This window comes from Camellia sinensis, chromosome 5 (genome assembly GCF_055761805.1).
Source record: "Camellia sinensis isolate YWXY chromosome 5, ASM5576180v1, whole genome shotgun sequence".
Classification (NCBI taxonomy): Eukaryota; Viridiplantae; Streptophyta; class Magnoliopsida; order Ericales; family Theaceae; genus Camellia; species Camellia sinensis.
Window position 1 is genome coordinate 10,680,868 of NC_138965.1, and position 17,688 is coordinate 10,698,555.

The 17,688-nt window shown below is 33.9% G+C and overlaps 2 protein-coding genes and 1 long non-coding RNA gene across 3 annotated transcripts; 1 reads left to right on the forward strand and 2 right to left on the reverse strand.

Moving 5' to 3' along the window:
- Positions 1-695: 695 nt before the first annotated feature.
- Positions 696-5,702, reverse strand: LOC114321085 (uncharacterized). The gene is made up of 3 exons (XR_003650152.2): positions 5,433-5,702; positions 1,641-1,679; positions 696-1,015 (listed from the first exon to the last, which is right to left on the reverse strand). It is a non-coding gene; the product is annotated as an uncharacterized LOC114321085 (long non-coding RNA).
- A 583-nt stretch (positions 5,703-6,285) lies between these two features.
- Positions 6,286-13,554, forward strand: LOC114258081 (putative 26S proteasome non-ATPase regulatory subunit 3). The gene is made up of 9 exons (XM_082868250.1): positions 6,286-6,447; positions 6,577-6,668; positions 6,755-6,945; positions 10,303-10,440; positions 10,542-10,678; positions 10,873-10,927; positions 11,008-11,118; positions 11,963-12,202; positions 12,776-13,554. The coding sequence occupies exons 2-9, from the start codon at positions 6,590-6,592 to the stop codon at positions 13,286-13,288; spliced, it is 1,464 nt and encodes a 487-aa protein (XP_082724376.1). The 5' UTR covers positions 6,286-6,447; positions 6,577-6,589; the 3' UTR covers positions 13,289-13,554.
- A 1,677-nt stretch (positions 13,555-15,231) lies between these two features.
- Positions 15,232-15,875, reverse strand: LOC114258068 (uncharacterized). Its single transcript, XM_028197923.2, has one exon. It carries the CDS (start codon positions 15,733-15,735, stop codon positions 15,316-15,318), a length of 420 nt encoding a protein of 139 aa, XP_028053724.1. The 5' UTR covers positions 15,736-15,875; the 3' UTR covers positions 15,232-15,315.
- Positions 15,876-17,688: the final 1,813 nt, after the last annotated feature.

Genomic DNA, 17,688 nt, shown 5'->3' on the forward strand with positions numbered 1-17,688 from the left:
CAATAACATGTCTTTAAACATGTGTTTGTCCAAACTTCCTCTTCATTACTTTCGAAAAAGTCTTTGTATCAACTTGAATGTATTCCCAATGAGGAACACACAACATAGAAGTACCAAAGTAATGAAACCTAAGGATCTCAAACCTCAAAAATAGGTTCTAAATGCTTCTTTGGAGTCCTTTGCTGTTGTTGAAATGCATAAAAATTTGTAGAGTATTATTGTAATAATAACAACAAAAGAGTAATTCCAATTTCAAGTGTAAACATAACAAATTGATTAGACCAACTCCCCAAAGCTATATGAAATGAAAAATGTTACATGAATCATCCTAAAGCACACAACATAGAATAAACAAAGTATTGGGAACCACTTTTGTCAAAAATAAAAAGAAAAAATATGAAGAAAAATAAAAGAAAATTTAGCTCCTCTAGTGAATTAAATGTGAAATAAAATGCTTATTACACAAAGTCATAAAGCAACCTGCAAATAAATTAATAGTACTTTAAAAAAAACAATAAACTCACAATTATGGTTGCTAAGCCTACCCACCATCTGTGAATTAACAATCGTAATTTTTTGTCACGCCCCAAACTTACCCCTAAAAGTTCGGGCATGACCCATTCAGAAACAGACATATAACCTGGTATCTATAACATATGGGGCCTTATCGGAAGCACAAAATATTAAAAGAATACTGAACCAAACAATCTCCATTGAGCTATTTCTAATATGCCAGGATCTCATACATCACATACACCATAATAGGCAGATAAAGTCCAAAAATATTCCTTAGCAGTACTTATACACAAACACATATGCAGACCCAGCCCTATAATCGGGCATGTACAAAACTATTGAAGTTATATACATTCAACCTTGGAAGGCTAGTCAAAAAGTAAGCCAATTATCTTAATAAACTTCACAAAATAAGTGGCCTCGTATAGTGCCTGGATACACGAAGGTTGACAAAAGAAACCGGGCGTCATGGGTTAGGACTGACCACCTGGTTGGTTACCTACAGAAACAGACATAACAGAGAGTGAGCCGGGCTCAGTGAATAGTAATACATAATGAAACAATGCTTAACTTGAAACATGACATATATCAATACATATGGAAGTGCAAAGATCACATAGTTAGCTTGATTCTGTGTTCATCTCATAACGGCCTTAGGCCCAGTCTTGAACATAACAGCTTGAAATATCACATCTTAAATCATAATGGCTTGAAGCCCTTGAACATGGTGGCATAATGCCCTTGAACATGGCGGCACAAAGCCCTTAAACATGGCGGCATAAAGCCCTTAAATAGAGTGTCATTACGCCCTTGGATAATTTGGCATTAAGCCCTTGAATATACTTATACGAACTCAAGAGGTGTCTCACACGGATTCTAGAGGTGGCTCACGTTGTAGCACTTAGTTCTGTGTAGCACTTTGTTTCATATCATAACAACTTATATTGAATGGCCGTAGGCCCAGAGTCTTATAGAATGAAGGTATTTCATCTTTCCCATTTCTTTTTTTACATACTCGAAACATTAACATAGTTGCATACTTGAAACATTAACATAGTTCGTAAACAAAATGCTAATGAGAATCATTAGCCATATGTAAAGCGGATAATGATACTACTACTCACAGTGTTGAGATGATGTGTTACTTCCTCCCGGAGTGTGTCCTGCACACATTTAAAACTTACACATTAGTTCATTTTTCTTATCCATTTACCTTCTGTTTCACTCCACTTCGAAGGAGTGTATCAATATCAAAAAAATCTCAAATACATATTCCAACAATATTAGAGGATTCTACACGCAAAACGGAGTAAACAGTGTTTTTCAGCATGAGCCGCACGTGCGGCTGTGAGCCCCGCACGTGCGGCCCTGAGGTCCCGCACGTGCCTTTTAGGCAGAACCAAACCACAAAATTTCAACATTTGCTGCACGTGCGGTAGTGACTCCCGCACGTGCGGCGATTGCCTAGTTTTGGTTCAAAATTTGCAACAAAATCTCATCTTTTGGGGAATGTTTCCAAGGCTCAAGGATGAATCTTTTCAATGCTAAATCATGGTTCAAAAACATGTAATTCAAGGTATCACATACACAATCTAACTTGCATTAATCATGAACACAACTCAATTTGATCAACCAAGAATTGAAACTCATAAACATAATTCCATTTCTTGAAATTTTTAACTTCACTTGCATCTAACATAACCTAGAGACCCAAAATCATGATCATAAGAATGAATACCAATTGGATGAGGAATGAGACACATAAATGATAGAATTATCATACCAAAACTTCAACACACACATCCAAGACTTTCATCACACTCTAAAGCATACCAAATCAAAAACTTTCTCTTCCAAATTGAGGAAGAGGATTGGACTAGGGAAATTAAACTTACCTTAGCTTCAATCCCTCTAAATTCTTCCTTGTTCTTATCCTTTCTTCATTTTTCTCCCAGAGAATGTTTTATGAGAAGGTTCCTAAGTCTTGAGCTCAAGAGAAGCTCATAGACATACATATATGAAGAGTGAATAAAGACGAAAATCAATCGTTTAAACATCCGAAATTGAAATTTTCAAAAAATGCTTAATATTATCTAAAAATTATGCTGATTACATATATAAAATCAATTTCAGATAATTAAGCCCCTAAGGCTTCCAATTTCTGATTCAAGCATTCTAATGTAACAGATGCTTTTCTTGTTTAAACAGATAGACACCCTTAAACATGGAGTTCACTTACTTAATCTTAATGTCTCATAAAATTTCACAATAAACATTCAAAAACACAAAATAGGGTCTGAAAATATATCAAAAAAACATGTACGAGGGTCGGGTTGTTACATTTTTACTACTCAAACAGCACCTAATTAACATATCCTCTCGGATCACAACATATAATTATTAACTCCACACCTAGGCCAAAAAAAAAATTGAATAGGAGAAAAAAAAAAAAAAAGGTAAAAAAATACCAAACAGAGAAAACTACATAATCATTCTGCTCTGGAGAGGTTGTTTTCGAATTGGGTAAGAGAGAGAGAGAGCAGTAGAATCTCAGATAAGCTCATCATCTAATTTTTTATTTTCTAGAGAAGCAAAAAAAGAGAGTAGTTTTTGGATGTAGAAATGGTAGAGACTATTAAGAAAAAAAATTTATGCTCTATACTAAATAATTTTGTCAACCATACATACATTGTATGGAAATAAAATCTGTAGATATTGAATCAAATCTGTCGAGCATACATAAATTATGAAAACAAAATAATTTTGTTCTAGATGATGAAAACAATTTTGTTCAATGATAAAAATATAAAAATTTCTGAGTTAAGCTCTCAATTTGGGCCTACGAAAGTGGTGGCCCTTTAAACATTATGCAAGCAAGCCATATGATATAATTGTATGTACATAACAACCAATTATTTGAGATGTTCTTTCAAGGTAACAACACAAAATTACACCCATAGCAGCTCACTTCATTCATGGTATTAACTGGAAAGGTGTAATTTGATTTGTAGGGTTTACCACTGGTTTCAATTTGATAAAATATGACATAATTGTATATGCATAATAATCAATTATTTGAGATGTTCTTTCAAGGTAACAACACGAAATTACACCCATAGCAGCTCACTTCAGTCTTGGTATTAACTGGAAAGGCGTAATTTGATTCGTAGGGTTTACCACTGGTTTGAATTTGATGAAACAAGTTAATTAATTTCATCATGTTTATCGTTAAGAAATGAACAGTCTATTATAAAATTATGCTTATCATTTATTTTTTTAAAATCAAATATGATAAAAATCATATAATTACAATTTTTATATAAATTATTATTTTTTCAATAGATAATATATCCAAAAAAATCCTACAAAATGGAAGACTCGCGTCATTAAAGTGAGACACGTAATGAATTTCACAAACCAGACTACAAAATTAGATGATGAGCTTAACTCATAATTTTTTTTATATGAGCTAATTATATGTTTTCATCATCTACATACCATGTAAAGAAAATTAAGAAAATATAACGCACACACATCTATTCTATCATTGAACAAAATTGTTTTCATCTCTGTTACTCTGGATATGTGATCAAGGTTTAGAAAAAACTCTTCTGGATATATGATCAAAGCCACAAAACAATATTGAAATCGAAAAGCCAAATTAGATGTTTTGTGTTCCATTGAGAAAGAAGGCCAAGAAAAAGTTTGGGTTGTTTGTTCTGTGGTGGGATCCATCAAAAAGTGGTTGTACTTGGACTTATAATTTTGGGTTCTGATGATATGTTACAACCTGTTACATTGAAATTGAGATCTCCATTTCTTGCCACAAATGGAGAGAAGCCAAACCAGAGTAGCTAAATAAGCTTATCTATCAATAGGTTTAAGTTAAGAATTGCAAAACTCACAATACTTTTCTCATATATGATAATATGAGCACAAATGAGCTTTTCTGTCACATATCCAATGAGATATATATGTAATGCATACATGCATGTGCATGTGTGTTTTGCCCACGAAAGTAGGCAAATGAAAACTATGCAAGCTTTGTCCATTAAATTTTTAAGGCCAATCGTAATATCTGAAAGAATATAATGCATACACATGTATTTTAGCACCTAAGGCTAAGGCATTGTTCCTTTGAAGAATCAATAACTCAACCTGACTAAAAAGATTAGCAATCAAATGGAACAAACTGATTTATTATAACCATTATAGATCTCAATTCCACTAACAAACAACACACCCAAATGTATATAATTTCTCTTACCAATCCTGAATTCACCTCCAAATTCAAACCTAGCTCACCAAATCACCTCCAAACGTAGAAGCACTCCAATGTATATAATTCCTCTTATGATCAAAGGTTTATATAGATATATATACAAATCCAATGACAGCAACCCACCAACAAAACTACTTCTATTAAGTCTTAAAACTCAAAACCCAATAAAAATTCTATTTTTTCTGGCAATAACAAACACAATTGGGTACAAACAAATCAACATAATTTGAAACACATCAACTATACATAAACACAATTACAAACTAATCGAAACCCACAATGGAATTGAAGTTGCTATCAAAAAATAAAAAACAAAAACACTCACAGATCAATGCGAAGCGATGTATACAGAGAGCTTGGAAACCGAAATAGTGTTTTTCGGAGAATTGTTTTAGAGCAATCCAAATACCCAAAAATGATATCCAGGTTAAGGTTTAGAAAAACAAAAATCAAATCAAAATGAGTACTATGTTACTCTGGATATATGATCAAAGGTTAATCAAAATGAGTACTCTAGATATATGATCAAGGTTTAGAAAAATCAAAATCAAAACCAAAGCCCCAACTCTTCTGGATATATGATTAAAGCCACAAAACAATATTGAAATAAAAAAGGGTTGTAAGGGAATCTTACCTTGCGATGTCGATGAAGAGAATTGAAATCGAACGGTGGATGAAGAGGAGCGTAACAAAGGAGGAGGAAGAGGAGCGTCGGTTGTGACAGAGAGGGTGGGCTTCTGTTCAAGAAGAAGAACAGACAGTGAAAGAGAAAGAGCGAGAGCGATAGAGATAGAGATAGAGAGGGCAGGTGGGGGGGTTGAGACGTGGAGGAGCGTCGGGTGGGTTTTTTTGCTTCTGTTGAAGAAGAAGAACAGAGAGTAAGAGAGATAGAGAGAGGAAAGGTGGGGGGATGGGGTCAGACGTGGGTGTATTTAGGCAGCAATCACTATTCATCTGAATCAATCTGAACCAGCGATATAAACTTAAGTTCATCTTAACCGTTAATATCAAATATATCTCTAATACATTTTATATATTTTCAAAAACCCTTCTCCATTATTATATGAATTTTTTTTTAAAAAAAAGTAAAAAAAAATAAAAATAAATAAATAAATAGAAAGCCAACTTTAACTTTTCAAAACAACCCAATAATTACCTCCACTTACCCACTCTCTTAAAAAATCATCTTCGATTACCCATTCCTATGGCCGGGCAGGCCACCCCATTTACTTATTTAATATTTTTTAAGTATGTGTGCTTCTATTCTTTTAGTTTTCATAAAAAATAAACATAATTAATGTTTCTATTTTTGTAAATGGCACTTTAAAAAATAGAAAAGTTATAAAAAAATTATTACAAATTCATAAAAAAAATTGTAATTTTAAATATTAATATTTATAAAACTTATCAGTTATATATAATTATTTTTAAAATTTACACTGGGGCTAAAATTTTTCCAACAAAATAAAAATAAAGACAAAAACAGTGATTGGTCTATGGCTAATCATATGAATATTCTAAAATTTCAATTTTTGACTTGCAGTGAAAGAAAGGGAGTGAGTGAAAGTGAAACCCTTTTTATATTTCCATCGCCGATCTCTCTTCAGATCACAACACTAGTTCATTTGCTTCTTCTCCGATAATCTCAGGTCCGTTGATCTCAAATTTGCATTCATTTTCAAGTATATATATATATATATTAGTCATCTATGTTTTTTCCCCTGAAAACCTCGCAATTTTCATCGTTTATTTGGGTATAATTTTTGTGGGTTTTGTAGATTTTCAGCAAAGATGACTCAAGATGTGGAGATGAAAGAGCAAGCAGCTCCTTCTAATTCTGTTTCGTCAACTGGTCCTTCTGCTTTGCAGCGTAAGCAACTATATATGATTTTACATGAGAACACATACATATAAAAATTCAAGAATTTTGATATATGAGTATTGGGTTTTTCTCAGAATTGAAGGAGATTGCATCGTTAATTGAGACTGGTGCGTATGCCCGGGAGGTTCGTCGGATTGTGCGTGCGATTCGCCTAACCATTGCATTGAGGCAGAAGCTGAAAGCTTCTGTGCTCTCTGCATTCTTGAATTTTGTCCTTGTGCCAGGATCTGAGGTGCACAGTCGGTTATCGTCTTATCTCCCCAAGGTAGTCTATTGAGTGGTGTGAATTTGGCTTATTTGGACTCTCTCATGCTCTTGTGATTGGTTTTTGTGTTCAATTTTGTATGCTGTTTTCAGAATTTATGTTGGTTGACTTATACAACTCTGTTTTGACACATTGGGGTTGGATTAGTTTGCTTGGAGGACTAGAACGGTTGGGGATCAAGTTGTTTGAGTTTGCTTATTTTTCATGAATTAGGCACTTTTTGTGTGAAACTTAAAATCATTTTAGGAAATGAGTTAGAATCGATGGTTTATTGATGTTGGAAGCATAAAAAAAGGAGTGAATATTGTACCCTGAGGTTCTCTTAGAAGAAGTTTTGGTGTCTGCCTGCCTTATTTACAAGAGAACCCATACATTTGTTTTGTGCAGTAATTGTGATACAGTCAAGTTGATACAAGATCGACATATTGGTTGTTGATTGAGTTATTAAACCCCATTAGGAATCTTTTTCTAATTATTTTGCTCTGGTTTATTTTGTCAAATATCTTTAGGGATATAATGGTGAAAGTTTGGGTTTAATTTGTTGCCATATTAGGTAGGGTATGGAAATTATTTGTTATTAGGGTGTGTAAGGTCTATAAAATAGCCTTTGGGGGGAAAATGAATTCGGCATTGGAGAATAAATAAAAAAATGAAATATTTGGAGGAGTTTTATAATTTGCTCTCTCCCTCATGGATGAGAGGCTTGGAAAATGCAACTTGCCCTCCCTATCATGTCTACTTTGTTCTTTCTATCTCATCTTTATCTCTATCATCCACTATACCAAACCAAACCAAGCCAAGACTTAAGTCCCATCAAATGGGGTCGGTTACATGAATCTTTCTTTTCCACGCAGCTCTATCAAAGGCTATTTCATTAGTCAAATTAAGTAGATTCATATCTCTATTTATAACGCTAGCCAATGTTAATCTAGGCCTACCCCGTCCCCTAACACTTCCATCTACCGTTACTGTATCGCATCTCTTCACTTCTGCCTTTGTTGGTCTCCGTTGAATATGACCAAACCATCGCAATCGATTCTCTCTCAACTTATCTTCTATCGGTGCTATTCCTACCCATTCTCGAATACACTCATTCTTAACTCTGTCTTGTCTTGTCTAGTCTTACCACACATTCACCTTAGCATCCTTATCTCAGCCACACTCATCTTATCTACATGTTGTTTCTTGGTTGCCCAACACTCCGTCCCATACAACATAACCGGTCTAATAACCGTTCTATAAAACTTACCGTTTAGTCTAGTGGGTATTCGTTTATCGCACAATACCCCAGACGCACTTCTCCACTTACACCATCCCGCCTTAATCTTATGGACCACATCTGCATCAATTTCTCCCGTTGTTGTGATAATCGACCATAAATAACGAAAATATTCACTCTTAGGCAGTTATTGGTTCTCAATCTTCACTTCTCCTCTACTTTCATTGTTACTGTTACTAAATTTACACTCCATGCACTCTATCTTAGTTCTGCTTATCCGGAATCCCTTAGATTCAAGAGCTTTTCTCCAAATCTCCAACTTTGTGCTAACTCCTTCTCTAGTCTCATCCACTAGTACAATATCATTTGCAAAAAGCATACACCATGGCACGTCATTTTGAATATTTCTCGTCAATTTGTCCATAACTAAAGTAAAAAGATAAGGACTTAAGGTAGATTTTTGGTGTAACCCTACAGTGATAGGAAATTCATTTGCCTCTTCAGCTGGCGATCTAATAGGGGTCACCACTCCTTTATACATGTCCCTAATCACGTCAATGTAACATTTTGTCACCCCTTTCTTCTCTAACACCCACCATATTATATCCCGAGGCACTCTGTCATATGCTTTCTCAAGGTCAATAAATACCATATGAATGTCTCTTTTCTTTTCTTTATACTTTTCTATTACTTTCCTCAAAAGATAGATCGCTTCCATTGTTGACCTACCAGGCATAAACCCAAATTGATTCTCTGACACCTTTATTATATTTTGCAATCGGTGTTCCATCATCCTCTCCCACACTTTCATTATGTGACACATTAGCTTGATTCCTCTATAGTTGTTGCAATTCTGAACATCACCTTTATTCTTATAGATTGGCACTAAAATACTCTTCCTTCACTCACCTGGCATGTTTCTAGTCAACAAAATTTTGCTAAACAACCTAGTCAACCAAGCAACTCCCTTTTTACCCAAATACTTCCAAGCTTCAATAGGGATATCATCGGGTCCTAAAGCCTTATTTGATTTCATCTTCTTAAGTGCAATCTCCACTTCAAAGTTCCTAATCCTATGATAGAACCTATAGTCTTGGTTTATCGTATTACTGGCTATTTCTTCCCCTATTGTCGTACCTCCATGTTCTTCATTTAATAGTTTCTCAAAATAATTCTTCCATCTTTCTTTAATTTCTTCATTCTTCACCAATACTTTAGAATCCTCACTCTTGATGCACTTACTTGATTAAAATCTCTATCATCCACTATATATGAAAAAAAACAAGACACTATATTTATTTCACTAATAATATGTATCTTGGTGTCATTTTTTGGGGTATATCGGATGCCATTTAGCTGTTTGATTATTCCCATTGATGCCTAAGGGAGGGGGGAATCTTTCTTGTGGCAAGACTTGAGCTCTTGAACTCCTGGTGAGATGCAGGGGATCTGAGCTTTAGTATTTTGACCTATTTAGCTGTTTGATTATTCCCATTGATGTTCTGAAGTTTTGTCCAAGCTTATTAAAGTATAAGCTCCTAGAGTTATAGAAATGGTTGTGTAACAGTTAGATATGCCAAATTCAGCTCAAGGCAGCAGAACCTTATATATATTGGTTGTCGGCTGTATTCTTTTCTACGGTTCTACAAAGAGTGGTCCTGTTAATGCTGGTATATTTTAAGAATATTGGAAAAGCTGGCAAATTATGTTTTATAAATGGTCGTTACTTATTTCTAATAAGATGCTAATGGGGTTAGTGATTACTAATGTTTTTATATGTTTCCTACTCTAGTTAACAGATTTTGAAATTTGATCCGAAGCCATTAAGGAAAGTGACAACTTCATACAAATTCAGAAAATGGATCTAAACATTGTGACTGGATATATCACTTCCTAAGAGTAGCAGCTAGCCATGTTTACTTTCTTTGTTGTCTCTGTTAGTTTAGTTGACATATCTGCCAATATCTGTGTATATTATTACTGAATATCAGATTTATTTGTTCTTTCCCCCCCCCCCCCCAAAAAAAAATAAAAATAAAAAATAAATAAATAAATAAAATACATTACTGAATATCAGATTTGAATATTTATGTGTTTATTATTGATCCTAGTTTTACAAGTTTAGATATTGTCTGTAGGAGGATGAACATGACATGGAAGTTGATACTGCAACATCTGCAACCCAAGCTCCTGTGAAGCACTCCTTGCCTGAACTTGAGATTTATTGCTACTTGCTTGTGCTAATATTTTTAATTGATCAGAAGCGATACAATGAGGTACAAGAATGATATATGTTCACGTCAAGTGCTGTCTTATTCTTTACTCAACTGATAATGTTTGTTAAATCACATTATTGCTTACTGCTGCTGCTTTCCAGGCTAAAGTGTGTTCCTCAGCAAGTATTGCCCGTTTGAAAAACTTGAATAGGCGAACTATTGATGTTCTGGCTGCGAGACTTTACTTCTATTACTCTCTTAGTTATGAGCTCACTGGTGATCTTGCTGAAATTCGGGGGTGAGTACTCTCCATTAATATCAATTCCTTACTTTTATTTGAAATCATGTGTATTTCCTTGCATCTGAGAGTAATGCACAGGTACATATTTTAACAAAAGAAATAGGAAGAAGGACCAAGATTAGAGAGTAATAATTTATCCTGATGTACATTTTCTATGCAACCTTGTCTAATCTACATCTCTGTATTGATAGTAATCTCCTTGCTTTGCATCGAATGGCTACATTGCGACATGATGAGTTGGGTCAGGTTTGTTTTCGACTGAGTCAGAAATTAGTTGATGGCATGATAGTGGTCTCTTATCTTTTTGATATAATGTTGTTATGCAGGAAACACTTCTCAACCTGCTACTTCGAAATTACCTCCATTTCAACTTGTATGATCAGGCAGAGAAGCTGAGGTCGAAGGCACCTCGTTTTGAAGCTCATTCAAATCAGCAGGCAACTCCTATTTTCATTTAAATCAGCTTGAAAAAATCTACCTTTTTGATCTTATTGCTAAAAAAAGCAAATAAGCTCATACTAACCAAACGCACAATCTTTTTTAAGTGCAACTGTGTAAGTATGTGATTTCAAATTTTAAGTTAAATAAGCTGCAAATAAGTGGAAACAAATGGGGCCACCTTGAGGATCAAAGAGGATAATAGTAAAAATTTTACAAAATTGAAAGCCTATGCGTATGTGCGGCAAACATTCTGAAAAAATAAAATTATGAATTTTGACTATATATGAGATTTTTTATGAATTTAAGTAAGGGAATCAAGAAAGATAAAAATTTCAGAGTTTAAAAAAACAATGTCAAAGTTAGTTAATAAAAAGTGGTGAACTCGCAAACTCCTTGAAAGTGCGCTACTAGCTCAGGGCCTCTGTGCTAGTTGGTAACTGGATCCTTGTCCACTATGCTAGTCTTTCTTAGAATGTTGAATCTGTTATTTGGCTTTCCTCCTTTTATCAATTATGATTCTTGATGAAATCATTGTTGTTCTCTTTACTACATTTCCAAAGCATTTCAAATCATCAATCCAATATGCTTTTTACCAATTTATATATGAACTCTAAGGTCGATTTTTGGAGACATCTTGAATAAAGGTGGTTTAAATAGTCTAACTACTCTCTGTAAGAGATTGAGGCTGAGTGTGACTGTGGTTCCCTTGATTGGTATTCTTTGCCACGTGGTTCTTGTCATAATTTATCACTCTGGTAATTCCAAGGCCTTGTCACTGCAAATCAAAATGTTTTTCACTCTCCAACCTCCTTGTCTGACGCTAACTATTTTCTCTTTCAGTTCTGCCGGTATCTCTTTTATCTAGGAAAGATTAGGACAATACAGTTGGAATATACAGATGCAAAAGAGTCACTTCTGCAAGCTGCTCGCAAAGCCCCTGTTGCAGCTCTTGGTTTTCGGGTGCAATGCAATAAATGGGCTGTGATAGTCCGCCTTTTGCTCGGAGAAATACCTGAGAGGACAGTGTTTATGCAGAAGGGCATGGAGCAGGCTTTGAGGCCATACTTCGAGCTTACAAATGTGAGTATTGATTTATCAAAAAAATATTCTCCTTGGCCGCAAGTTCTCTTAGGAACCAGGATTGGAAAGATTCAGCTTGTACTGTTTGATTCTAGTAAGGATAAATTACACTGACCTCCCTTAAGATTTAGAGAAAATACAAGAAGCTCCACAGTTTTGGCATAACACTTGACCACTTTTTCATCTATAATTCGTTAGTCATATGGATAGAAAAATGATGTCATCTCTTTTGCACTGAAATGTATGTTTTTCTTTGTCTGTTCTTTGTTTTTACACACCATTTGCATTCGTTTTGGTCCCTTTAGCATTACTAAAAGGGAGGTTAGCGTAATTATGTCAAAATTGTAGGACTTTTTGTTATTTTTTTTTCCAAATTTTAAGGGTAAATTACACTGACCTCCCTTAACGGGTATATTATATCCACACACACAACAACAACAACAACAACAACAATTCTTAAACCACAAACTGGTGGTTGATCTCATTAGGTCTGAATAATGGCCTTTTATGGTGAAGTCACTTGCTAATTCCAAAGATTTTGCCACTGATTAGCTTGATGTGTGAGATTTTCAGGCTGTTCGAATTGGAGATTTGGAGCTGTTTAAATCCATTGCTGACAAGTTCTCCAGTACTTTCAGTTCGGACCGGACCCACAATTTAATTGTTAGGCTGCGTCATAACGTTATAAGGACTGGGTTACGCAACATCAGTATCTCTTATTCCCGAATATCGTTAGTTGATGTAGCCAAAAAACTCAGATTGGACTCCCCAAATCCTGTTGCTGATGCTGAGAGCATCGTATCCAAGGCAATCCGGGACGGTGCAATTGATGCCACACTAGATCATGCAAATGGGTGGATGGTATCGAAAGAGACTGGGGACATTTACTCTACAAACGAGCCTCAAATTGCATTCAACTCGAGGATTGCTTTTTGCCTCAATATGCATAATGAAGCAGTGCGTGCTCTTCGGTTCCCTCCGAATTCCCACAAAGAAAAAGAAAGTGCTGAGAAGAGGAGAGAGAGGCAACAACAGGAACAAGAGCTCGCAAAGCATATTGCTGAAGAGGATGATGATGAGTTTTGATGGGCTGATGTTCTCATCTGGTTGCACTTCGCAACGCTTTTAGTGGCACAGCAGCTTCCCTTCATATTCCCCGGGGAGGATGCTTTGATTTATCTTGGACCGAATGACTATCACCTACTGCAGCTTCTGCTTTCCGTTTTGAATTATGCAACTTTCTCCTGTTTTTGGTGTTTAAAAGTTACTGTTTCATTGTTTTCCCCTTCATATTCTCCTAAGTTGAACTTTTTTCTATTTAAATTAAAATCCCATTAATTATTCCAAGATAACAATGGATTAAAATAGGTAGTTTTTTTTTTCTCCTTTTTTCGCATTAATTACTTAAACATAGTCTATTTGTACATAGATTGATCATGTAAGCTTCACATGACTAGAATGGAAATACAATAAAAGTGAAATAAAAGTAAAAAATAAATTTAGAAATGAGATAATAGATGTGATTAATTTCAAAAGAAAATAAATTAGGTATTTTTTTCCAAAAAAAAAAAAAAGAGAAAAATTTAAATTAAATGGCAAGTTACATAATTGTATTAAAAATTTAAAAGTTAATTACACTTTTCACCCTTGTAATTTTACATAAATTTCACCTTAATCTCTATAGTTTTAAATTGAACAATTTATTCCTTACACTTTAACTATAGTTTCAATATGATCATTCTATCTAAATTGAAGGTTAAAATTAACAATTTTAAAATATTTGTCAATTTTTTAAGGTGTACAAAATTAATATAAAATTTAAATAGAATAATCAAATTGAAATTGAATTTTAAAGTGTAATGAGGGGTGGAAAGTGAAGCTGTTGTGTTCACATTTTATTCCTCTTCCACTTTGGGGTTGAGGGGAGGGATAGGAATGAAGAATCAATTTTGTTTGAGGGCCCTTTGTTATGGCATTTTTATTGTATGTTTCCTAAGATTGTCATAGGAATTTAACCCTTAATAACTACACTGCTTGCATTTCTGTTGCAATTGGGACATTCCAAGAATGAAGCAACATTCCAAAATATTCCCAGCAACAATAAGAGGTCATGTGAAAAAATTGCAAGATTTCAACTTTTCACAAAACAGAACATGAAATATATACATATACATTTTCTCATAAACTGGGTAACAATCCACAGATCGAAACAAATACAATAGTTTCAGTTTATCTATATATACAGCAGTTTTTTTTTGCCGGAAGTCCAGAGAAAAATTATTGCTAATTTAAATGGACAAAAAGGAAAGCCATGGAAATTGATAGAGGCTTTGGAATTCAAGAAGGGAACATAATTCAAGTGAGTACAATCATACAGGCATTAAGCACACATTCATGATCCTTATTGGCAAGAAATTCATATCTGCATCATTTCATTGCAAACCAAGCTTGAAGTGATCTCAATCAATGATTTCATGCATCTCCATAGCTCCATCCTCAAACACATATGATCAATTAACAAGATCCTCTGTTCCCAATTTTTTTTTCCGCCATCAAAATAAAAAAAAAACACTTATAACTATTGAATCATTAACAATCTTGAGTTGGGTAATAATGGATGTAAATATTTTGGAATAAAGGAACAGAGAAATTTGAAGACGTCCATGCACATAAGATCAAACGTTTGAGGCTCGTCTAACATAATAAAGGTATGAAAAGATCAATAAAGATTAATTCTTGGGCAACCATTAAGCCACTTAGACCATCGCCTAAGACCTCCAACAAAATTTTAAAAAATTCTTATTGTCGAAGGGGCTAATATTTCAATGGCTCAATAAAATGAGGCCATATTTTCATAACTAGCTTAAGGCCTTCAAAAATTTTGAGCGGCTACTCTTCAATTATGATGTGAGTTGTTCAATTTCTTGTTACAATTACCATCTTCAATAATGTTTGCATATGAAATGAATATCCATATGAAATTGAGAATTTTACCCAAATGGATTGGATTCGAAACAAACGCAGAGAAGGAACAAAGAAATTTCATACTTGTCTCAATTATTTCAACCAATTCACATATAGAAAACAAACACTATGAAAATTAAGATCATACACTACTGACTGTTCTTGATGATTCGCCGCCTGGCCAAGAACCTGGCGATCGGCGGCGTAAGCGCGATGGTGATCGGAACCCTAATCGGAAACAGAACCTTGTTAACGAGAATGGCCAAAGCAAGTGCTCCGCCGCTCGAAGCAGCCAACTCAGCCGTCCGATTCCTCTTCTTCTTCACCTGATCTTCGATGACGAACCCATCGGTGGTCATTTCGGGGCTGGATTGGGGAATTTCTGGTTCGTCTTTGGCTGTGGTGGGGAGGCCTCGCAAACCGACTTTCTCAAGCATTGATTCGACATCAACGTTGTTCTTGATGGCGATGTAGAGACCGGTGACTGAAGCCGCCGAGACTGAGCAATGTACCCCTATTGCTACTTTGCCGTACTTCTTCAAAAATTCTTTGAATCGAGCCCCTGCCATTGATTATATATACTTATATATATATATATATGTATGTATGTGTGTGTGTGTATATATATAGAGAGAGAGAGAGAGAGAGTGGTGACGTGATTAGGGTTTCTAGGGCTTTAGGTTCTGTGTTTTTAGGGTTTTGGATTTGGACATTCGGACATAAAAGATGAAATGGCAAATGCGGTGAAATTTGGAATGTTCTAGAGGGAGTTACAAAACGACATAGTTTTGTGCTAAAAATCCCAAAAATTGCAGACTGGTTTGATTTATACTCAAATTCCGTCTTAATTTTTAAAATAAGTGAAGGGTATTTTATGATTTGGTCAATAATTTAATAATTATGTTTTAATTTAAAATTAAATTGAATCCAACTGTTATTTACAGCATCCAAATATCTTATTGATTTCTTATATATCTATACTATATATTAAGTAAAAAGGTGTTTTAACTCTTAGGGCCTGTGGAAGCTCCAATATGCCAATGCTAATTTCCTGATTTTTTATTTTTTATTTTAAAAAAAATTTGACTTGGTGATTGATTCAAAGATTATAATAATTACATTGACACCATGATTACATGGGTATCTTTGGGAAGCAAAATAGCCTCTCTCTCTCTCTTCATTTATTGTTTTATTTCTCCACCCTCTATCTCCTTCATTTATCAATAGTGTAATTATAAAACAATAAACCAATCACCAAGCAATCCCAATCTATCTATACTATATATTAAGCAAAAGGGGATTTTTAACCCCAAGCCTTGTGGGAGCTCCAATCTCCCAATCTAATTTTTTTGATTTTTTGATTTAAAAAAAAAAATCTTAACATTTATTAACTTCTCTCAACTCCCAAGTCCTACTATTATAATAACACTTTAATGTATTAAAAACAAACATAAAAAAATTCTTTGAAATCTAACACATATGAATTTCTTGAAAAGTCCCAACACATATAATTATTATCCCTCATAATAACATTTTAATGTATTAAGAACAAGCATAAAAAAAAATTCTTGAAAAGTCCAACACATATGATTATTATCAAAATATTAAACTTTAATATAATATAATAAAAAAAAAAGACATTTAATTCCCTAAAAAGTCTAACACATATGATTATTATCAAAATATTAAATTTTAATATAATATAAAAAAGGAAAAAAAGAAGGCATTTAAAAAAAAAGACATTTAAAAATCGCAATTCACGTATATAGATAATTGTAAACACAATTCGTGCATAGCGCGGGTCATATGTTAGTACGATATATTAAGTAAAAGGGGGTTTTTAAATTCCAAGACCTGTGGGAGTTTCAATATCTCAATCTGACTTTTTTAAATTTTTTATTTAAAAAAAAATTCAGCATCTATTAATTTGGTCAAAATTCCGTGATCAGTATTTATTAACTTTTTTCAATTCACATGTCTTTTCACATGCCTGCATTTATTAATTTGGTCAAAAACTCCTGATCAGCATTTAAAATCACCTCATATAAATAATTATAGATACAATCCGTGTATAATTACTACAGTACCCTTTTCAACTTCTCCCATACACTATGGTTAGTGATAAGATTGTTAAATTATTTTTATAAAAAGTCTTAAAAAACATAATTTATATATTAAAAAAAATCTAAAACAAATACAAATATCTAAAATTATCTCGTGCATAGCACGGGTGATAGGCTAGTATTTATAAGTTGGAAAATGAGTGAGAGCACTAATTAGTGCTATCACTAATGATGTGGCAGGGTCTCATCAGGAATGATTTGATGTTTTCGATATATTTTTTTCTTTTTTTATTAAGTGCCATGTCATTAGTGGTCTTTTTAGAGTTCAAAAATTAGTGGTCTCTATTATTATTGTTATAAGTTATTATATTACTTAATTTTTAAATAATAATTTTGTGAATAATGGCAAGTTCATAAAAAAATTATCACTTTAAATTAAACCGAACAACATTTTCATAG